This window comes from Lissotriton helveticus, chromosome 3_1 (genome assembly GCF_964261635.1).
Source record: "Lissotriton helveticus chromosome 3_1, aLisHel1.1, whole genome shotgun sequence".
Taxonomy (NCBI): Eukaryota; Metazoa; Chordata; class Amphibia; order Caudata; family Salamandridae; genus Lissotriton; species Lissotriton helveticus.
The window spans coordinates 756,112,451-756,137,015 of NC_136061.1; the positions used below are offsets into that span (position 1 = coordinate 756,112,451).

Sequence of the window (24,565 nt, forward strand, 5' to 3'; positions counted from 1 at the left end):
GAAAGGACATCTTCCTGCACAAAACAATAATTCATGGCAATCTGCTGTTTCTATGTGGGCTGCACAATGCCGCACACATGGAAACAGCAAAAACTAGGAGAAATAAAGCATTTCTCCTCATTTTGCCATGGTAAGACCAGGTTTTCCATGGTCTTAATTTTGGCACTTCCTCCAATGTATGCCACCCTTGTAAATAGGATACAGCGTCAACATCAATGGGTGTTGCTGCACAACGCTCACCACAACACCCATTGCATGCCCCTTTCGCGATAAGGCCCCCTTTTACGCTTATTTACAAGGTGGTGTTAAGCCATGTTAAGTGGCTTAACACCACCTTGTAAGTAAGGCAAAGGGTTTATCGCCACACGTCTGTCACTAAAAGTGATGTTCCTGTGGTGATAGGGGCTTGTAGATATGCCCCTTAGTGTTTAGGGTGGGTACAGGTAAAGGGCGGTAAGAGTAAATCTATGGTTCAGGGATGTATAGAGGTAAAGGTAGGTTAGGTGATTTTAGGGTTCAAGGTGGGCAGAGGTAGAAGGAGGTAAAGCTGATGCTACAAAGTTCTTACCAACCCATAATCAAGTTCTCTGGCAAGCACAAAAAAAATTAGGCTGTCTTGTAAGTAAAACAAAAAAAGGACCACAATTCCAGCGCAAGCAGCACGGAAGAACACTAATAAATAAATCAATCAGTACTTGGTACATGCTCCAGGGAAAAAATAAACTGAGACAAACTGAGAGCCAACACACGCTAACACACTCTCACCAATGAAAAGCAAGAAAAAAGTTGACAATGAAGTCAACCAATTGCAAGTAGTGGGAAGGCGCAAAACCATTAAAAAATGTTTAACTAACAAAAGATTGTCTCAAGCAACAGCACATGCACTGTCTCAGGCAAAACCTAAACATCTGCCTTTGCCAAAACTATAACACATTTGTGTGGCAGAAAAAATACTTTTTTCAAATTTGTTTTCTTTTTTAATGAAATCCATTCTGTGATTTGAAATATGAAATGAATCAAAACCCTAAAACAAGCATTCCCCTAGACAGTGAGATGCTACCCCAAACCACATCAAACGAAATCCAAATCTTTTAGCATTCAGAAAAGACTCGACGACTCCCCTTTACAGATTACCTTTCCCAGAAACAGTGTCTCTTTTCTTACACTTTAAGCTTTCGCTACATTTGATACTGTTACGTTTTTGCTCTTGTTATTTGTAAATCTCTATGCTGACCCACTGGCTAATTTTGTGATCTTAAAAGAAAAATAAATACAAGCATACATAAATTTTATAGGACTATTTTTCCAAAAGTCACCCAATTCTAGGTGCACATATGGATTTCTCAAATGAAGAGTTGGCAGTTAGCCAAACTCAGAAAAGCAAGAAAACAACAGAGTCATAAAGATTGTATAATAATCTTGCAAATGTACAGAGACCCAGGATACATATTGTATAGTAGAACCACATATTTGTGCAGTTTCAAATTTGCACTATGTGTGCGCATATGCGTTGCAGGAAGAGCACCATGACCCTTTGGTCTTAGTGAAGACCTAATAGCCGGGTCTAATGCAGATTTGTAACGTTTGAAGATACCAGCATAGTCCAGATCACAAGGGAAGTATGGATTCATTGCTTCCTGTTCAAGTAACATACATTGGCTACCACTCTATTGGTTGTCTATAACATAGGCTCATCACTACAATTCCTACAGTGGTGGGGGAGTTACTTTGTGTGTGTGTTGATGGTGGGCCCCTGCTCTTCTCCTTGCAGGAAGAGTCTGATTTGGGGTACATTGGTGTTTGGGGTGTAGTTTTACCTAATGTCTATAACCAAAGGCTGGAGTATCTAGTGGCACTTGTGTAAGCTGCAGAATCCACAGTGGGCTAGGGACCAAATGTGACCATTTACACAACAAATAGCTGCACACCTTCCTGGCCACTCCTGTCAGACATTCTGCGCTATGGCACAGCAAATGTTTACACTAATGTTCATTGCATTAGTTCTGTACAGCATTTAGTGAATTCAACTTTATCAAATTTAATCTAGTCTTCAAAGGGTAATGTGTAAGTTAAAAGACACAAGAGGATAATGGCTTCAAGGTTTTGCTGCACAACATAACTGTGGACCGGACTTGTTAAGTAAACACTGGTAGTATCTTTATGATGTAAAAATGTGTGCGAATTTCAATAGATGCTTCAAGAAATGATGCCATATGACACAAGTGGATATGAATTCACATGGGCAATTGAGTCAAGGGGCAGGAGCCTGTATTAAATGAAAAATAATGGAAAGATAGATAGTGAACAATGTCATTAGACCCTCTCAAAGCTGTACAGTAAATCTAGATAGTTTTACAAGCAAAGCATGATCAGTCTGTGGAAGTATTTATCACTAACTAAAACATCCAACTAGGACAGTGGTATATTACCAGAATCAGACCTGCCAACTTTAAAAATAATTTCACAGTGTGAGGAAGGGGTGGGCATTACAGGAGGAAGAGCCTCATGCTGAGTACTCCCTCTGAGGCACTTCTGCCTGACACCCCCCCTCCCACTGGCCTTCAGTTTCCAAAGAACAAAAGCTTGCTGAGAAGGCCACAATGCCCTGGGGTGTATTTACATCCCTTAATGGACATCGGCTGTCTAAAGCCTCCAAAGAAGAGCTGAAAATTCACTCAGTGTAAGGGGGTCCAGCTCACCTTCTCTGCCACTGGCAGCCTGTGATTTGGCAGGTCTCCATAATATCACTGACAAATATTGTACTGTAGCCTATATGTACGAAAATGTTGTGCAGGAAAATATTTGCAGGCATATGCTTATCTACACTTACCTATAATTTACTTACCTTCATGTTATTGCGGTCCTCAATATTTAGGTTACAATATTTTTACAGAGTGATATTTTTCCATTATATTCTGACACACAGCAGGATATGGGGATAACATAATACAAAGCTTGGTGCTCAACCCAAGAATACGAAGAAGTTACACTAAAGTAGAGCAAAAGGAAACAACACAAAGCATCTTGTCAACGTAGAATCCCCTCACACCTGACTTTGAGGTCTGAGCCTGTTTATTAAGCACAAATCAGTGAAGAGTAATATCACAAAATAAAACAACAAAGGGTTTCTCCTTTAACCACAGTGAGCATTAAATGCAAATCAGCCGTGGCCCGTAGAGGGAGTTCCGGTGGGGCAGAAAGGCGGGGCGGGGGAGGGTGCTAAAAAACGAAATATGGATAATTGCAGGTAAGTAAACAATTTAATTAATAAAACGAATTTCATAGCGCGTGCTGCATCGCATTTTGCGATGCAGGGCGCGCTACAAAATTAATTTTATTTATTAATAAATTAATAAAAAGGCCCCGCCTTTCTGCCCCACCGGAACTCCCTCCACGGGCCATGGCTGATGCTAATTCCTTTCCCTCCAGCAACTTGAGTTTTTAAGGGCTTTTACACACAGGCAGCAATGGAACACCAGTGACAGAAACTCAAACAATCAGCTCTCTGCAGGCATACCAAGTTCTGTGGGCGTACCAAGTTCTGCAGGCGTACCAAGTGCTGTAGGTATACCAAGTTCTGTGGGCTATCAAGTGCTGTAGGTATACCAAGTTCTGCAGGCATACCAAGGTCTCAAGAGAAAAGTGCAAAAGTCCTTGAGGAAGGAAACATCAAAATTAAAAATCCAGAAGCTGTGCTGGCTACCTGTGATTCCTTCGCTTGGGTTGTCCGTCATGGAAAAGAGGCTAAATACATCAGAGGTGGTAAGTCCTGCACGCCATAGTAAACACATGCAAGACAAATGTCATCAGTTACCACGGTAATGTTAAGAGAAAATGCACTCGTTTTTCACTGTTAACTAACAAAATTCGAGTCCCATTAGGAAGCTCAGGACTCCTTTGGACTTCATGAAATGGAGCATAGAGCATACTTTAAAGCATAACTACCACTTAAAAATAGGCTACAGAAAAGCATTGGGTTCAAAGTTAGAGCACTAGCAGTAAGCAAGACTATGGGTGTAGGTACCAAAATTAGACCAAAGGCAGTAACATCCAAGGTGCAGGAGAGTTCCAGCGAAGTACTGTGGCATGCACGATATAGTTTAATAGAGCAGTGTTGTTGCAGAGTGACGGGGCGTGAAAGAACTCCCCTATATATGGGAAACCTCAGCATGTACACTAAGGGGCCCATTACGATGTCGGGCGGATTGCCCCCGCCAGGCTGGCGGTAGCCACCGCCAGCCTGGCAGGGGCAATCCGCCCGACATCGTTGCACTAAAGACCCCCGCCATATTAGGATGGCGGGGGGGACCTCAGCGGACGGAAAGACCGTCTGTGGCTTTTCCGCCCCGGTCGCCTTGCGGCCGGGGCGGAAAAGAAATAATATGGTGGCGGTGTCTATCAGACACCGCCAGCCATATTAGGATGCCCTTCCTGACATGCTTTTCCGTGGCGGCAATGCCGCCATGGAAAGGCATGCGGAGACTCCCTGCGGGGGCCTGTTGCGGCCCCCCTAGGAGTTCGGGCAGTGGCGGCTGCACATGGGGGGTACCTATGGTACCCCCCGCATTTCAAAATGCTACATGGCAGGCACCGCGTGGTGCCTGTCATGTTGTGCTTTGAAATCCACAACGTGCATTTTTAGCATTGCGGCGGGTGGCGCTTTCTGCACCGCCTGCCGCAATGGTAAAAATACAGGGTGCGGCCGCCTGTATGGCGGGCGCATCCTAATGCTCAAGGCGGGCCTGCCACTCCTATGGCGGGTGGTCCCGTTTTGCACGAGGATGGCGGGCGGGCAAAGTCCGTCCGCCATCCTAATGGGCCCCTAAGTGTTAGGTCTTGTATGTATTTATAATGCCTCTTTGCCTTTAACTGTTGTTATTCTTTGAAGTAGCGCACATGCCACCATTACTGTTCTAGTCTAGAATGGTGGCATGTGGAATGGTCAGGACGGCAGTTGTATCTTGCTGTTGCCCTGGCCGGTCATGTTCCTGGACTTCCTCTTCTTCATTAAAGAAAATTAATCTTACCAGAATTGGAGTTCCTTCATCTTTTCATTGGCGACAACGGGACTTGAACCCTGGACCGGCTGGGGGCATCCTGGTGGCTAAGGAGAATTTTTCTTTTTCCCTGTTTGTCGTTTCCTGCTGCCTGGTAGTTCTTCTGAAGGTCTGTTCACAATCGTTGAAGGAGCATTCTTTTGAGGCTGAGCGTGGTCTGGTAGGATTTTCCTATATTTTGGGACTTTGCCTAATTTCCTGACCCCGACCGCTCGAGCTCTGATTACGGCCTCTGAAGACTCTTGCGCGTTCCCGTTTGTGTTGCTCCACATCATTCCGACGTTCGTCACGTAGCAACTCTGGTGAATTCTGTGAATTCTGCTTCTTGACTTCACGCTGCACTTTATCAGTCCGGTTTTACGCTACGCTAAAGAGACTTTGCTTCGTCTCAGCTGCTCATACACATTGTGTTATGATTCAGGCACCGTGTGTGCAGCCATTTATCAATCGCTGATTTGCACAGCTTCCAGCACATTTCTTCTGAAGTTCTACATTAAATGCAACTCATATTTTCAAAGCTGATGTGCACTGTTTCCTGTACAAAATTTCTACAGCGTGCGTACAGTGATTTTCTCATCTCTGACTCGCACAGATTCAAATAAATGTCATTGTGATATTTTACATTATTCACAGGATTCATATTTCGCCGATGTGCACAGCTTTAATTTAATTAGCATAATTTGCACACTTGTGACTATTTTATTATTGTGCTTTATTGTATTTGTAATTTTGCTAATAGTTTTGCATATTCAATTGGCATCATGCAACAATCTGTACTACCACCTTCTCCTTTTCTTTCCATTCCTGGTGAACCTGGTGTAGAGTGGGACTTATGGTTTGAAGGTTTCGAGGCTTACTTAGAAGCCATTAAAACTGAAGTTTTTACAAAAATTAAAATTGCTTTACTGCGTCATTCTTTTGGCACTGAAGGAAGAAAAGTTTTGAAGGTGATGCTATTGATGAATATTCTTCTGCCATAAAAATGTTAAACACCAGATTTAAAAAGAAACGTAACATTATTATAGAGAGATGCAAATTTTATATGAGAAAACAGTTACCTGCTGAACCTATTGATACATTTATAAGTGATTTAAGAGTATTAGATTCCACTTCATGATGAAATGTTGAGAGATCAATTAGTTGAGAAAAACTAATAGCAAAAAGATTCAGGAAAAGTTGTTAACGACACAAGATTTAACCTTAGACAAGGCTCTAGAAATAGCTAAAAATATGGACTCTACAGCTATTTATATGGACCCTTTCAGCTAGAAATAGCAGTTTTGTGAGATCTGCATATTATGCACAATATGTGGCAAACGTATGTGGCAATTGTACATTGTAAAAAGCATTCAGTCACAGAATTGCATGAAACCATTGGCCCTTACCAATGTTCATTGTTTTATTAACAATGTATTCGTGAATGGAAAATCTAAACATTTCAATTGTAATCAGTGCCCATTGTCAGCTGCAGTTGGTAAAAAATGCCTTTTCAAGTTACGTACCCCAAAATAAACATGTAATATACAATATACGTATTGGGTAATGAGCACAATACATGGCCCATATATTACTATCTCAGGGTTCTGGTAACATTTGCACACCACTCTGCTTTCAGGGTCGTGGTTTAAGAATGATGTCACCAGAACACCCTTATGGCAAATTACCAATATTATACAGGTACTGATATCTATCTATCTATCGATCTATCGATCTATCTATCTATCTATCTATCTATCTATCTATCTATCTATCTATCTATCTATCTATCTATCTATCTATCTATCTATCTTCATGTTTTTTTAACTAATATGAAATGCTTGTCTTTGTTATTTTTTTAACTAATATGAAATGCCTCTAACATTATACCAACCGTCACAAACAAGCATCAGCTGTAATTAAATTTTAAATGTGAAGGTATTTTATTTGAGTTAAAATTAAAAACAAACAAACAAAATTAGTAAAAACAAAAAAGCACACTTGTGTAAATTACATAAAAAGGAGCATTGCATCAAGCCAGATATCACAATTGTCCATTAGTTAAAGAATTTACCACTTTAAACCTCTGGGTGATTTTTAGAGACGTTCACCCCACCCTTTGAAATCAATTCTCTAGATAAAAAAAACCATTCATTGAATGATACATTTGGAAATCCTTAATGCTCCCACGTAAACATTTCAACCAATTATCTGCTCAGTAAATACAAATCTTCAAACATCACTAGAAATCTTCTCTCTAGACTAGAGTAAGTCACCTACCTACAGTACTGAAAGAACTTTGCACTGCAATGACAATCCCAACGGAAATAAACGACAGGACTGGCCCGAGCGGCGATGCCATTCTGCTTGGTTGACACCAGCAGAGAGGGTCTTGTTGCCTTTGTCCTGGGTGGTAAAAATGAGGTTATGAATAGTCAATGTAGTCAATGTAAATAGCAAGGCTGCTGCTTTGGTTTTTGTGGCCACAATTGTGGCACACTTATGTATAAAGCTAGAGTTAATAGACTGACACTCTGATTGACTTTTATCACCTTGTGTCACATGGGAAAGGCCAGCTGCCTGAGGTTGATAAATCCTACAGGGATGGGCTCCCTTTGAAGAAATATCTGGCTCTTTAGTGGTAAATATCATCTGATGTGTTTTACTGTTTTATAAGACTATAATATCCTGCCTATTTATGTAAATATTTTATGCTTTTTCCCTACTTATCTTAGTGTATATGTGCAGTGCTCGATTTTTTTAGTTATAATTGCCAATGCCTGAAGCTCTACTCAGAATCCCGCAGCCCGTGCAATTAAATGCAGCACACTGAGTACCAAGATTGTGTAGTCTTAAATCGACCTCACACCTCCTTAGTTCATTCTCCTTCATTTGGACTCAGGGGCAAATTTATGAGCCCTTTTGCGTCACTCTTGCACCAGGCAACATCCATGGATTTTGAACATTCCCAGATTTACCAAAGGTGTTGGACCTGGGAATATGCAAAACACCTATGCCTTCCCACGTGGTGTAAAATGAAGATAAATATGTTTATTTCTCCTCTTATTTTTCTTTCCATTCTGCAGCACACATAGAAAGAGGAAAAAGCCTTAGGGGATTGTTTTTGTGCCGGAAGGTCCCTCTTCCTGCACAAAAACAATCCTCCTTATAACCCTTGCACCATGGTGCAAGGGTGCAAGGGTGCCTGTGTTTGCGCTAGGCAGTCAAAAAGGAAAGGCACAGGGGAAAAGGTAGGAATGTCCCATATTGACTTAAATACGGCTTATTCCTGCCCTTTCCTTGTCACGCAATGCAGCACAGGAAGGCGACTTGCTGCGCTGCGTGACTTGGCCATACATATGGCCTTCAGTTTGGAAAATACTGAGCTGCCAGATTACTTAGACTACTACGGTGCCTGCGAAACTCTTCACCATCATTTCCGAGGTACATCGATTGCACTGGAATTTAGTACCACCATTAACACTGCCTGACATGGCTAAAGAAAGGCATGTCAATGAATTTCCTGATGTAAAAATTACAATTTGCATTGATTGTTCAGATAAAAGGTTGGTGGAAACTTTTGAGCAAAATTGCATAGTCACCTATGCATTCTATGTAATCCCTAAATTGGTGCAGGTAAATTATATAGATTTATCGCCTATCTGTACAGTACTGCTTTAAGGATAACAGCACTCAAAACTGTAATGGCTGTACTAAATCACCTTATCTATCCAGTAAAGTATGAAAAGTATCCGAAACGATTCAATTTATGAAACTATGGGGCATATTTGCAATAAACTGGTGGAGCGCGGAGTAGCTCTAGAATTGCTAACGGCGCACTCCGTCAGTTTAAAAACGCAGGGATGCACCGTTTTGAAAAGAATGTGGCTCACCCCTGCGTTTCCCCTAGATCCGGCACTAAATCTATCTGCCTAGCACCAGCGATGCAAGGAATGATTGTTCATGTGCAGGAAGGTGTCCCTTACTACACATAAACAATCACTAATGGCGATTTTTAACTTCTATGTGTGCTGCTTTGTTCAGCACACTTGGAAGTTACAACTCGTCATTATCTAATGAATGTTTGTGAGCAGGAAGGGACACCTTCCTGCACATGAACAATCACTAATGGAGTTGTGCTCTTTCTCTGTGTGCCACAGAATACAGCACACATTAAAACAGCAAAAGCTAAAAGAAATGAATAATCTATCCTTGTCTGGCCATGTTAAGACCAGGTTTTCCCATGTCTTAGTTTTGGCACTGCCCCATATTTACGCCACTCTTGTAAATAGGAGGCAGCGTCAAAAGCAATGGGTGTCGCGGCAGAATCCCCACCGCAACGCCCATGCAATGGGCTGCATGAAAAGAGGCCTTATTTACAAGGTGGCGTTAAGCCAAGTTAAGTGATTTAATGCCGCCTTGTAAATAAGGGAAGGGCTTATCACTACCAGAATGTTCTGTGTTCTTTAATGGAATCTGGAACAAGCTGTGAGTTGTCCAAATTCCACAGAGGGACAGTTAGCTCAGGCCTGTTAACAGTTTATTCTGTTACTTCCCACTTATTTAATAAATAAGTGAACTTACCTTTGAATCCTGTCATTCTTTGGATGGAGAAATTATAGAATAGTCATTGGGTGGAAATTAATGGCGTGTCAAAGGCCTCTGTTTTCTCCCTCCAATGACAAAAAAATGTTTCTCAAATCCCTGGTGGAGGTTATAATACTGTCAACATATTTTTTGATTTGCTTTCTTCTGTTGTATAGTTCCTTTTTAGGTGCCCACATGTTAAATAATGATTTCGGCATAAACACAGTTTTTTTAGTAACAGCTCTGCTTTCTTGCCCTTTTGTTACTGCTCAGTATTTACCTTATTTTGACTTATGAAGAGTGAGAATAGAAATAAGAAAGTACAACTCAAAGAAAAAACAGCAGCCCCGTTTGTTTGGGCTAAGTAGTTCCACGCTGTTATCTCTCTTCCCCAGCCCTGCACGGCTGGAGTCAGCATTACTTAGATTTTCCTGACAGACATCCATGAAAAGGAGGGAAAAAACAGAGGCCTTTGACACACCATTCATTTCCACACAGTGACCTGCACTCTGCAGGGCGAGGGAGGATTCGTGAACTGAGCAGCAGACCTCACTCTGCCCGTCAGGAAGTAGTGTCGCGTGCAGTCGGTTCCTTCACGGACGCCACTGTACATATCAGAGCAGCACCAACGCGGAGGGCTGCCAACTTCATTTTTACCACCCAGGACAAAGGCAACGAGACCCTCTTTGCTGGTGTCAACCGAGCAGAATGGCGTCGCCGCTCGGGCCAGTCCTGTCGTTTATTTCCGTTGGGATTGTCATTGCAGTGCAAAGTTCTTTCAGTACTGTAGGTAGGTGACTTACTCTAGTCTAGAGAGAAGATTTCTAATGACGTTTGAAGATTTGTATTTACTGAGCAGATAATTGGTTGAAATGTTTACGTGGGAGCATTAATGATTTCCAAATGTATCATTCAATGAATGTTTTTTTAACTAGAAAATTGATTTCAAAGGGTGGTGTGAAAGTCTCTAAAAATCACCCAGAGGTTTAAAGTGGTAAATTCTTTAACTAATGGACAATGGTGATATCTGGCTTGATGCAATGCTCCTTTTCATGTAATTTACACAAGTGTGCTTTTTTGTTTTTACTAATTTTGTTTGTTTGTTTTTAATTTTAACTCAAATAAAATACCTTCACATTTAAAATGTAATTCCAGCTGATGCTTGTTTGTGACGGTTGGTATAATGTTAGAGGCATTTCATATTAGTTAAAAAAAATAACAAAGACAAGCATTTCATGTTAGTTAAAAAACATGAAGATAGATAGACAGATAGATAGATAGATAGATAGATAGATAGATAGATAGATAGATAGATAGATAGATAGATAGATAGATAGATAGATAGATATCAGTACCTGTATAATATTGGTAATTTGCCATAAGGGTGTTCTGGTGACATCATTCTTAAACCACGACCCTGAAAGCAGAGTGGTGTGCAAATGTTACCAGAACCCTGAGATAGTAATATATGGGGCATATATTGTGCTTATTACCCAATATGTATATTGTATATTACATGTTTATTTTGGGGTACGTAACTTGAAAATGCATTTTTTTTACCAACTGCAGCCGACAATAGGCACTGATTACAATGGAAATGTTTAGATTTTCCATTCACGAATACATTGTTAATAAAACAATGAACATTGGTAAGGGCCAATGGTTTCATGCAATTCTGTGACTGAATGCTTTTTATCACGTAATTTTGGATGTACATATGCCACATACGTTTGCCACATATTGTGCATAATATGCAGATTTCACAAAACTGCTATTTCTAGCTGAAATGGATGAAAGTAATACTGCTAGAGAAGGTGACACACATTTTGCCGCATAGTGGAGACAATCTTGCTGCTTTAGATGACATTATTGCATAAACTTAGTGGTCCTGACGATGGTAAAATTCTGCAATGTAGTTTGGGGTCTGTCATTTTGTGAAGGAAACTCTTATTTTACAGGGAACTGTGACATATTTCCCATCTATTGGTCTTTATATAGTGAAATTGTGGGCAATAAAAGTATGGGCCAGATGGCAGACCTACCAGACTTACTACCGTGTATAGAGCAACTAACAGGATGTCAGATCTAAATTACCAGAGTGAAATGATACCAGTAGCCTGAACCTCTTAGAGGAATCATTAAACCTGTTCACGAAATACGTCCTGCATGCCTAAACATCCATAGGATTTTAGCAATTCAGGAAGCGATAATAGGTTATGAATGGGAGAATCGTATTTTTAGATATGTGGAATATGTTTGGCACATACATTGTTTTAAAGGGACCAGTTCTTCCCTAAGTCATAGGGGCATAATAGCAAGGTATTATTGCCACCAGAACGTCACTTTTGAAGGCATTCTGGTAGCGATAAGCCCTTCCCTTATTTACAAGGCAGCATTAAATCACTTAACTTGGCTTAACGCCACCTTGTAAATAAGGCCTCTTTTCATGCAGCCCATTGCATGGGTATTGCGGTGGGCATTCTGCCGCGACACCCATTGCTTTTGACGCTGCCTCCTATTTACAAGGGTGGCGTAAATATGGGGCAGCGCCAAAACTAAGACATGGGAAAACCTGGTCTTAACATGGCCAGACAAGGATAGATTATTAATTTCTTTTAGCTTTTGCTATTTTTATGTGTGCTGCATTCTGTGGCACACAAAGAAAGAGCAAAACTCCATAAGTGATTGTTCATGTGCAGGAAGGTGTCCCTTCCTGCACACAAACATTCATTAGATAATGACGAGTTGTAACTTCCAAGTGTGTGGCACAAAGCAGCACACATAGAAGTTAAAAATCGCCATTAGTGATTGTTTATGTGTAGTAAGGGACACCTTGCTGCACATGAACAATCATTCATTGCATCGCTAGTGCTAGGCAGATAGATTTAGTGCCAGATCTAGGGGAAACGCAGGGGTGAGCCACATTCTTGTCAATACGGTGCATCCCTGCGTTTTTAAACTGACGGAGTGCGCCGTTAGCAATTCTAGAGCTACTCCGCGCTCCACCAGTTTATTGCAAATATGCCCCATAGTTTCATAAATTGAATCGTTTCGGATATGTTTCATCCTTTACTGGATAGGTAAGGTGATTTAGTACAGCCATTACAGTTTTGAGTGCTGTTTCCCATTCAGTACTTATCCTTAATGCAGTACTGTACAGACAGGCGATAAATCTATATAATTTACCTGCGCCAATTTAGGGATCACCTAGAATGCATAGGTGACTATGCAATTTTGCTCAAAAGTTTCCACCAACCTTTTATCTGAACAATCAATGCAAATTGTAATTTTTACATCAGGAAATTCATTGACATGCCTTTCTTTAGCCATGTCAGGCAGTGTTAATGGTGGTACTAAATTACAGTGCAATCGATGTACCTCGGAAATGATGGTGAAGAGTTTCACAGGCACCGTAGTAGTCTAAGTAATCTGGCAGCTCAGTATTTTCCAAACTGAAGGCCATATGTATGGTCAAGTCACGCAGCGCAGCAATTCGCCTTCCTGTGCTGCATTGCGTGACAAAGAAAGGGCAGGAATGAGCCGTATTTAAGTCAATATGGGACATTCCTGCCTTTTCCTCTGTGCCTTACCTTTTTGACTGCCTAGCGCAAACACAGGCACCCTTGCACCATGGTGCAAGGGTGCCTGTGTTATAAGGAGGATTGTTTTTGTGCAGGAAGGGGGACCTTCCGGCACAAAAACAATCCCCTAAGGCTTTTTCCTCTTTCTATGTGTGCTGCAGAATGGAAAGAAAAATAAGAGGGGAAATAAACATATTTATCTTCATTTCACACCACGTGGGAAGGCATAGGTGTTTTGCATATTCCCAGGTCCAACACCTTTGGTAAATCTGGGAATGTTCAAAATCCATGGATGTTGCCTGGTGCAAGAGTGACGCAAAAGGGCTCATAAATTTGCCCCTGAGTCCAAATGAAGGAGAATGAACTAAGGAGGTGTGAGGTCGATTTAAGACTACACAATCTTGGTACTCAGTGTGCTGCATTTAATTGCACGGGCTGCGAGCTTCTGAGTAGAGCTTCAGGCATCTGCAATTATAACTAAAAAAATCGAGCACTGCACATATACACTAAGATAAGTAGGGAAAAAGCATATAATATTTACACAAATAGGCAGGATATTATAGTCTTATAAAACAGTAAAACACATCAGATGAAAGTTACCACTAAAGAGCCAGATATTTCTTCAAAGGGAGTCCACCCCTGTAGGATTTATTAACCTCAGGCAGCTGGCCTTTCCCATGTGACACAAGGTGATAAAAGTCAATCAGAGTGTCAGTCTATTAACTCTAGCTTTATACATAAGTGTGCCACAATTGTGGCTACAAAAACCAAAGCAGCAGCCTTGCTTTTTACATTGACTATTCTATAATGTCTCCATCCAAAGGATGAACAGATTCAAAGGTAAGTTCACTTATTTATTAAATAAGTGGGAAGTAACAAAATAAGCTGTTGGCCTGAGCTAACTGTCTCTCTGTGGAATCTGGACCACTCACAGCGTGTTCCAGATTCCATTAAAGAACACAGAACACCACACATCTCCCTTCTTTGAAGAAAACATTAACAGAACTAATACAAACAAAATGTTAAAATAATGAAAACTCTTCTAGATAAACTAAGATTAAATAACATTAGAATGTCAGAGAAAATAAATAAAACTTCAAAAAGACAAAGTTATACACTGTAACATATGAAGTTATTTACTCATGACATAATCTTTACACCATGTTGGTGCATGTATTTGTCTCGTATTCACTTGGCTTCTCCCAACATTGGAAGAATATTGACGACTCTTTCTCCAATTCAAATTTTTATGTAATTTATCTTTGGTGTGAAATGAAGAGTCTCGATTATTATTCCCATTGGAAACTTTCACAACTTTTGAAAAACTCCAAACATTATCATCAGTTAACTCCACAACTTGTCTGCCAACTCTGACCACTTTCATAGGATCAGAAAAACGAGATTCACCAGCTCTGACAAATCTGCCCTATTTTACCCGTACCCAATCACCAACATTTATGGGACATGAAAAAGACTTGTTAGAATCATCATCCAGAGCCTGTGACTGTTTAGTCTTCATTTTGTTAACTTCACTGCCTTTGACCACTAAATCTCTCATCCATTGTTGACTTAAATTGCACAAACTCTTCCTACCTCTCATGTTTTCAAAAGGTGATAAATCTATTTCACTTCTAGGAGTATTCCTGTAATTCCATAATAATGTATTCACAGCATCATAGCAATTCTTACCATTGCTTAAGGCAAGTTGCAAACCTCCTTTCAAAACTCTTATCCAATGTTCTACAATTCCATTACTCTGGGGGTAGTATAGAGAAGAACGTTTATGTACAATGCCATGATTTTCAAGGAAAGACTTCTTTTCCACAGAAACAAACTGTACTCCATTGTCAGTTTGAATTGATACAGGAAAACCTTCCTTCTCAAAAACATCATTCAAAAACTGAATGACAACTTTTGAAGTAACCTGAGAAACAAATTTAACTTCTGGCCATTGAGAGAGTTGATCGATTAAAATTATAGCATAAACTGGGTTGTGACCAAAGCTCATAGGTCCAGCAATATCCAATGACAAACATTCCCACACCTTTGTAGGTCTTGAAATGGGAGCATGATGATAAATCAAGGTTTTCTGCGATGTGTCACTGATGCTGCATTCAATACAAGATCTAACTTTCCTTTCAATGCATCTATCAATAGCATGCCACCAAAATTCACTCCTAATTCTTCTCTTCATACTAGACATGCCCGGATGTCCTTCATGGGCCATATCTAAAACAATTTCCCTAAAATCTTGATGTACAACTAATTGTAAACCCCTCATCAGGATGTCATTTTGAATGGAAAATTTTTGTGCAATTATGAAGAAAAGGTAACAAACTTTCAGACACATCAGCTTTCTTGGGCCATTTAGACTTGACAAAAGATATAACTTTCTTAAAATCTTCATCACTTTCACAAGCAGTTCTCCATTGGTCTTCCTTTATACACCTGTTAGAAATTTCACTTATAGATATAACCTTTTCATAATCAGTATCATCAATGACAACATTGTCATCTTTAATCGGTAACCTTGACAAACAGTCAGCTAATAAATTTTTTATTCCTGGAATGTATTCCACTTTAAAATGGAAATCTTGTACCTTATATTGCCATCTAGCAATTCTATCCGTTGCCTTTCCACATCCTTTAGTCGTAAACAAATCCACTAATGGACGGTGATCTGTTCTGACACTGAATTCTGTACCATACATATATTTACGAAAATACTCAATACCCCACCAACAAGCAAGTGTTTCTTTTTCAAGAGCGAAATACTTATCTTCTGCACCTCTTAGAGGTCTTGAAGCAAATGCAATGGTTACAAGATGACCTTTTTGATTCTGCATAAGCACTGCCCCAATACCCACGTTACTTGCATCAGAAATGATAACAGATTTACAAGATGTGTCAAATGGAGATAAGGCTGAAGCTATACATTTTTTAAGAGAATCAAATTATTTTTTACAATTTAAATCCCAGGTAAACATCTGATGTTTTTTCATTAAAGTTCTCATATGCATTGTTTTGTCTGTAAACGATGAAATAAATTTGGCATAGTATTCAGCTAAGCCTAAAAATGACCTCAGCTGATCTTTGTTTTGTGAATCTGGGGCATCTTCAATTGCTTTCACTAGATTCCATTTAGAGGAAATACCATTCTTACTAATTGAATGGCCTAAATAGTCAACAGAAGCCATTCCAAACTTACATTTTTCCTTAGCTAAAGTTAAGCCATTGTCCTGTAAAATAGACAAAACTTTGTCTAAAATTTCTGTGTGTTCTTTCACATCCTTCCGAAAAACTAAGATGTCGTCTTGAAAATACAAAACATTATCCACATCTTTGAACAATTTGTGCATTACCCTCTGAAATACCGAGGAAGCTGAAACTAGCCCAAAAGGCATCTTTTTATATCTAAAAGCACCTTTAGATGTGATAGAAGATGTAAGATGCTTGCTGTCCCCATGTAATGCAATCTGATGGTACGCATTAGATAAATCTAACGTGGAAAATATGGCAGCATCCTTAAGTCTAGCAAACATCTCTCCAATATTGGGTAGGGGATGTCTGTTAACCCAAACATTGGAATTCAGATCTCTCATATCCACACATAATCTAACCTCGCTATTAGGTTTATGCACTACTACTGCTGGTGAAAGCCATTCGGAAGATTCAATCTCCTCTATAACATCCAATTGACAAAGTCTTTCCAATTCTTTTTTAACAGCATCTCTTAATAACAATGGTATGTTCCTGACTTTATGAACTTTAGGTATGGCATTGTGTTTTAATATAATCTTGTGAACACATTTTTTCAATAATAATTCCTCCCAATCATTTTTGACGTCATTAGTGACCTGAGCAATCAAATCAGAATAGCCCAATACTTGATCGGGGTGATTGGGATCCAAAGTGATCATTAAATCTCACTATTGTGGTCAACCCAAAAGGCAGGATCCCTCTTTGGCTAGATAAACCTTACCCAAAAGGCAGGATCCCTCTTTGGCTAGATAAACCTTGGCCGATATAGTTTTACCTTTAAAGCTCAAATCAGAAGTGAAATAACCTAAAACATCAATTGGTTTCTTGCCATACCCTACTAATTTGATGTCAGGTGGAATCAAAGATATGTCAGGAAATACTTTTAACCACTCATCACCAATTAAAGTATGTCTTGCACCAGAGTTGGCCATGACTTTTATATTTTTGTTACCAATTTGTAACGTACAAAATGGTGCATCTTTGTTAGTTTCATCAATTTCATATACAGATAACAAATATTCAGATTCATCAATGTCACTGGTAATTTCCTTAACACTTTCTGACTTTGAATAATTAAATCCTATATTTTTATTCCTAAATTTATTTCTATTTCTGCACATCCTGGCATCCTTTAGATTTGCAATATCTACATACTTGACTTATCGCTGGACAACGTTTATCAGAAGCCAAATGTCCTGGAAATCCACACTTATAACAAACAAACTCTCTTCTTTCTGGATTTATACCAGAAGTGGTAGGTTTGTCTTCAACGATTTTTTTCTTAACAATGTGAATTTCATACGAAAGATTTATTTTTTCTGACAGCTCCTTCATACCCAACTTCATGTCTTCGAAACGATGGGCAATATCAAGTGCTTTTGACAAAATTAAATCTTGTGCAGATAGTAACTTCTCTTGTAATTTGGCATCTGCAACGTTGTGTACCATCTGATCTCTTAGCATTTGATCAAGAAAATTTTGATAATTGCATGTTGCAGCCAAAATTCTTAAATCTTTGACAAACGTATCAATGGGTTAATTTGCTAGTTGCTGTCTACCCAAGAATTTATATCGAGCCACAACTTCGTTCATTTTCTTAATATATTGTTTGTCAAGTTGTTTAATAGCATTTTCATACACATCAACATCTTCATCAGTGGAATTGTCTGTAGGTATTGGAGGTAGATGACTTAATACTTGTCTTCCTTCAGCTCCTAAAGAATGTTTTAAAATAGCTAACTTGCGTTTATAGGTGTAGTCATCACCTCCCATAGCTTCCAAATAAGCTTCAAACCCTCTTTCAGTTGTTTCTATTCCAATGGAGGTTCCCCTGGTGAAGGAGGAGGAGCATTGAACGTTTCCATCTGTCTAAACGTATCATGATGTTGTAAAAATAAATAAATCAATGAAAAATAAACCACCAAAAATGCTATATGTTAATGCTGTGTGTGTCAGCGTTAAATATTGATGACACACAATAAAATGTCCAAGTGCTGTGTCTATCAGCGAAGATTGACGATAAATCCACTCAAAATTGAAGCTGCAACCATTAATAATAACACTCGTGTTGATTTCCAGCCACAATCAGGAGAATAAACAGCAATCTGGTGCCAGGCAACAGCGCTTGAGACGGCAGCGCTAAGCAACGTGGAATGAGTTGCTCTCAGCACGAAACGTCATAGACAGCGAAGCGTTGCCTGGAAACGCTCGTCAGGCATTACAATGAGACAGCTCCGATGACGAAATTCAGGGGCATGCGTGAACAGCGTAATGAACGCTCGTGAGCAGAGACAGAGCGTGAGCAGAGAATTCCAGAGCGCGGGTTGGGTCTCACCACACAGCCAAAGTACAATTTAGCATAAAATTTGATACGGTCTCACCAGAACGAGCGAAAAATTCTGGACTTTCAGCAAAGGCACAGGAATCAGGAAAGCAGTACTCGGCTAGGATGTCAGCCGAAATGGTTGCGGTGACAAGTCAACCATCTCTTGGTCTGCATACGATGCAGGGCTTCAGGCCTGAATCTTGAAGGTTACGTTTCCATCGTCGCCTGTATAATGTCTCCATCCAAATGATGACAGGATTCAAAGGTAAGTTCACTTATTTATTAAATAAGTGGGAAGTAACAGAATAAGCTGTTAACAGGCCTGAGCTCTGTGGAATCTGGACCACTCATAGGGTGTTCCAGATTCCATTAAAGAACACAGAACACCACATATTCATCCCAGCCTAATAGATCGTAAACTAGGATAAAAAATTAAACATGTTTTCCCGGTAACAACTAGGGCCTTATTGAGAGTTTATCAGGTGGGATACTCTATAACAAACGTGGTGGATGTCCAGCCACGGTCCGTGCAAGTAACAGTGGTGGGCCGGCTTGGGGGGGGATTTCAAAGGACGACACCAAGGGAAAATTAAAGAAATAATTAATTTACCCTCAGCATCATCCCTCGAAATCCCCCCCCTCACAGTCCACCGCCCCACCGCTGTTACTTTCAGGGACTGCGGCTATGGATGTCCTGCTCATCGTAATACAAGTGCGTTATGGGATAAGATACTTGTAATATGGCAGACGGTATATCTTTTTTTTTTTTTGTAGAGTTTTATATAGCGCGAACTAGACCCGAACCGAATCAGGTAACAGAGCGCTTTACATAGCACAAGTTACGTTTTACATGAGGACACACACTTTCATTTTTAGGCACGGGGAGATTAAGCGATTTGCCCAGAATCACAGGAGGTGTTGGCGTCGTTACCGAGACTGGAACCCAGATCGCCAGGTCCGAGGTCGAGCGCCTTAGCCGTTAGGCTAACTCCTCTCCTCTCCTCTGTTTCATTTTGTTGGAGTACCCCTCCCCCAAAGCCTAAATAAGGCCCTGAGTGACAGACTGAAGGCAAGTATATGTACACCATTACCTCATTGAAAGAACCAAGGCACCATGAATCAGCCCTACCTAACCTAAACCTGCATGTGTAGAGACACACATGCAAACCAGGTAATACACATCAGACATTGTAGACGAACTGGAAGAGAAACAGGCATAGGCCCACTGGCTGTATTGCTGTCCGTGGAAGATAGACACAAACAACATGCTACTCTTCAAAGGCTGTAAGAACTATACATGTTGTACGGCAGTACATGGGTTGTAGCAATAACAAGAAAGTGAGTGGGGACTGATTTGTACAATGGGACATCTTAGCACTTTGTGGTATTTCACTGTAAATATATCCCTTCTGATTGATCAGTTGCACTGAAGTACACAAAAAAGTGATGGATGGAAAGCTTGAATTAATCTCAGCCACTGGTAATTACTAGGGAGCATCCCATTCCATTGTTATTTTGCACACCATATTACTTCAGTTTAGACCCAGACATACGCAAATCATTCTTTTGTTTTAATACAAACCATTCTTGACCCTGCTGTTACTCTCCTCACTTCATGGTAGCATTTTTATGAAGTCTAAGAATATATACACTCACATTTTAGTTTTATTAGAAGCTTGCACATAATTGGATTCTAAATCATGTGTCACTAAGCTTCCATGCATTTTGCCAAATGTTATCATGTGAAATTAATGAATATGGTGTCCTCCTTACGATGCGCCAGTTGTAGGCAGGGCATGGTATTAAAATGTAGATCTCAGTCTTCTTCTGCAATTGTGGTCTCAGCGGAAGAATCTTTTTTTATGAAGGAAAAACACTCTGGACCTGATCCCAAAACACAGATCAGACCTAGACAAAGGCTTCAGAGGGTTGTGTAATGGAAACATGCATGCCTCAACAACACATGCCTTAACTACGAGGTCTAAACTCAACCACGTCTTTACCATGCATGGCTTTACCACGCATGACTTTACCCCGCAATTTTGAGGTAAAGACATGTTTGGTAAATGGATATGTGTGGTAAAGATCACACTCCTGCCCCTCTAACCTAAACCCTAAAACACCCTAAGCCTAAAAGCCCTACCTCCTCCCTACCCCAGTTCAAATGCCCCTTAGACCTGAACTTCCCCTATCCTGCCCCCTACCCTGAGCCCTACAACTCAGCCCCCTAAAAACTACTCCGACCCCACCCCCCTCCCTGAGTCCTAAAACAAGACCCCACCCTCTAAAACCTAACCCCACCTACCCGGCCCAGCCTAACTGCCCTCTCAGCCTTAAAACTGCCCCTTCCCTGTCCTCTGCCCTGAGCCCTAAAAATCATGACCCCAACTCTGAAAACTACCCCGACCCTCCACCCCCAAAACTACCCCAACCAAAATAATTTACCCCCACCGCCATCCCCTGCCCTGAGCCCTAAAACTCCTGAACCCCGTAGCCCTGTAAACTACCCTGACTCCCTCCCAGCCCTGAAAACTACCCCACAACCCCTATAAACTACCCCCACTACCTCAAAACCTGACTTACCTCTCCACCTTGTCCCTTTCCTTCCGATTCCTGCGTCCTACCCTTCTGCCCTGCAGCAGCAGCAACTAGACCGCGCATATGCCTTAATTCCCTCAAGCCGACCCCTGCAGCCTCAACCTGAAGGGTCCCCTGACCGCGACTGGAGCTGATAAAGAAAACAGATGCCAAAAGACACCCCTGCACCCGACTCCCTAAGGCCTTGGGTGGTCCAACCAATGGGGTACAGGCATTGCTCAAGAACCCAACTTACCTCTCCAGCTGGTGGGCGCCTTCAGGAAGTCTCCCTGCCCAAGCCTGTAGCATCTTTGTCGAACCAAAGGTCTCCATTGGAAACCACAGGGTCCCGACGTCTTCTTGGCACCCTGCACGCAGTCGCCCCTGTGCCGCTGGTGGTGGAGATCATGGGCCAATCCTTGGCCCCTACAGTGCTAACCTTAACCCAAAGAGCTTTGCTGTCACACCCGAGTGGCTTGCTCATAAGCAGTCCCTGGCCGAAGGTATTCAAAATGTATTCCAAAAGTAAATACTGAATAATTTAAACTGCTTTTTGAACCAATACAAACCAATAACGATTGCAAATCCATTCTCATTTGCATTTCTGTATAAAGTTTTACAATTGAAAGTAAATTTCGAAATGCACGTCGGTTTCAGCGTATCGAGCTAAACTTCACTGGCTGCCAGTTCGTCAGCGAATTAGGTATAAAGCCCTAACGCATCAAGCCTTTTACAATAAGGGACCTAGGGACAGGATCGCATTAAGGCTTATTGCCCAGGGAGATTGCTGCAGTCGAGCTCAACTGATGTTATTGTCTCTCCGCATTTTTTGAAACAGTGGATGGGAGGAGCTACCTCCACGGTTAAAGCAGCGAATCTGTGGAATAAACTCCCAGATTACCTCAGACGGATACCCAAAGTAGCAAAATTTAAAAGGGAATTGAAGACATTTTAATTTTGATATTAGCAAGGAACAATGGCTTCTATCCCAGGTTCTCACTCCTTTGGGCATACCAAATGGCGCCGGAACACTCAATGTGAGTAGCTACGCGCTTTAGAAATGTGTGTAATTCAATTAAAATAAATTCAATTAATCATATTCTGAATATGGAAAGGGTAATTTATATCTTGGAAAACCTCCTCCTCAAATGGTAGTGAATTCATGACACACAAAATTAGGTGGTTTCAGCTCATGTACTGTCAAATACGATTTATTTTTTAATTCACTTATAATTAAGATGGACACAACAGTGCGCTTATACATTCTGTAGGAATATTCGTGAATTGCGTAGGAACCTTTTCACAGTTTACTTGGGCCTATTTTCACTCTGTGAAGATTGCCTGAATATTTTATGTTATAATGGTCAGTATTTCCCAAACTATAGGTCGTGACCCACTAGTGAGTCGCAAGCTGATTTTTTTTGTGGGTTAACACAGTCCAAGCAATGAAATAAGATGCCTTTAAATTCTGGATTTATCATGGCACATTTTATGTAGTTCAAAGGCAGAGGTTAAATGTCAGGCTATGTTTTCTGCTGCTTATTTGCAGTCAGAGAAAGAAAAATAAAGTGAATTATGTGACAGCCATGCAGGGGTTTAGGAAGTGTAAAAGGAAAGCTGGAGAGTAATTTTTCCTAACAACAAAAAAACTAAAAATCCCTGTAAATGAACTGTACACATTCAGCACTTAGGAAAGCAGAATGAAGCACATTTTTTTGTAATTCTGAAGTTTGATGGAAACAAAGATTTTAGGTGGATCAAAACAAATCAAGACAATTTACTTGATGATGCACAATTAATAAATAGTCACCAAAAACCCAATTCACACACAATATCATTGGTGAGCAAAATAGTTGCATCTATAAAACTGCCTGACTGTAAAAATGTATTGACAATTTCAATGGAAAATGTGCTGTCTACTAATAACAATGCGCTACCACATGATGCTTTGTTAGATAAAAAAATTGCCCACCTCGTGTCCATTAAAGCTAGGTGGATCGCAAACGTTTGTCAAACGTTGTGGTTCTAGAACATTTAGGAAAACACTGTAATAGGTGATGATGTTATTGTGCCTTTGGGATTTTCAATGGGTTAGTGTCGTCCATATCATGACTATGAGTTCACTCATTAAATAAGCTGAAAGTATTTTAAGAGTGTACTTTATTGGCATTTTTAAAGACCCTGCGGACATTTCAGGCATAGCAGGAACCGCTGTCACAGAGGTTCCTGTAAATGCAATGTAAGTCTCATAGATGGCTTTGTCAACATGATGGAGCTGTCTGTTACACTTACAATTTTATTTTGTATTAAAAAAGTAATTCACAAAGCGGGATTTTCTTTTTGAAAATAAAAAAAGCAATGCCCCCTTCGCAATGGGAGAAACTCCCAGGGTGAGGGGGGCATTGAGCACTTTTCAGTGCCGCTTACAGTCTGGTTTTTCCCAGCAGTGACAAGCATTGAAAAATGGCTATATGTTCACCCATTTAAATTAGGTGGGCGGACATACAGATAAACATCCAAAGGCCATTACTCCATCAGGCCATCTGAGACATTTGACTATGGCAGAGACAGAATAGTCTCCACCATTGTCAAACTCTGGTCTGCCCAAATTTAAGTACAGCTGGTGGGATATTATAATGGCAGGGAGAGAACGAAGTTGCCATTGCTATGGAGTTCATATAAATCGTTCCCTTACTAGGGATGATCACACATCCAAGATCCATAAACGGAGAGACAGACAGAAATATGAGATCACACCAAAAGGACAATAAAGTCTATGGACCCGATTCTCAAAAGTGTGTGTAGGAGTTACTTACTCTTGCAGAACTCCAAGCTTACTCATAAATGTCAGGTGTAAGTTAGGAGTGTTCGTGGCTTACTCCTTGAATTTAGGAGTACTACAAGAGAAAGTCACATAAAAATCTTTGTGAATTGGTGCCTGTGTATCATTATCAAGAGAACATCTTGGATGACTTAAAAAAAAATCGCCGAATATTTCTAGTTCCCTATTTAAAACAGCAGAAATATAAAGAAGTGTAGGAATGGATGAAAGGAGCTATGGTCAAGCATGATAATTAGTGTCAGAAAGAATTTAAGCAGCAAATTCTGTTTTTAGTAACAGATAATTGTGGAAAAACTATGGTTTTCACTATTTTAGATACAATAAGAATACATGAGATTGGCCAATCAGCAGAGGAAAA

General features: G+C 40.4%; 1 protein-coding gene across 2 annotated transcripts in view; it reads left to right on the plus strand.

The window, feature by feature from the left end:
• The first annotated feature begins 10,094 nt into the window (after positions 1–10,094).
• The window catches only part of LYVE1 (lymphatic vessel endothelial hyaluronan receptor 1), a 141,377-nt gene continuing 126,906 nt past the window's right edge, over positions 10,095–24,565 (plus strand). Inside the window, exon 1 of one of the 2 annotated variants that reach the window (XM_078680947.1) lies at positions 10,095–10,410. In XM_078680947.1, coding sequence (XP_078537073.1) covers positions 10,329–10,410 — 82 coding nt within the window. In that variant the 5' untranslated portion in view covers positions 10,095–10,328. Of the gene's footprint in view, positions 10,411–18,541; positions 19,054–24,565 lie in introns of those variants that run through there. The other variant, XM_078680948.1, reaches the window with a different exon arrangement.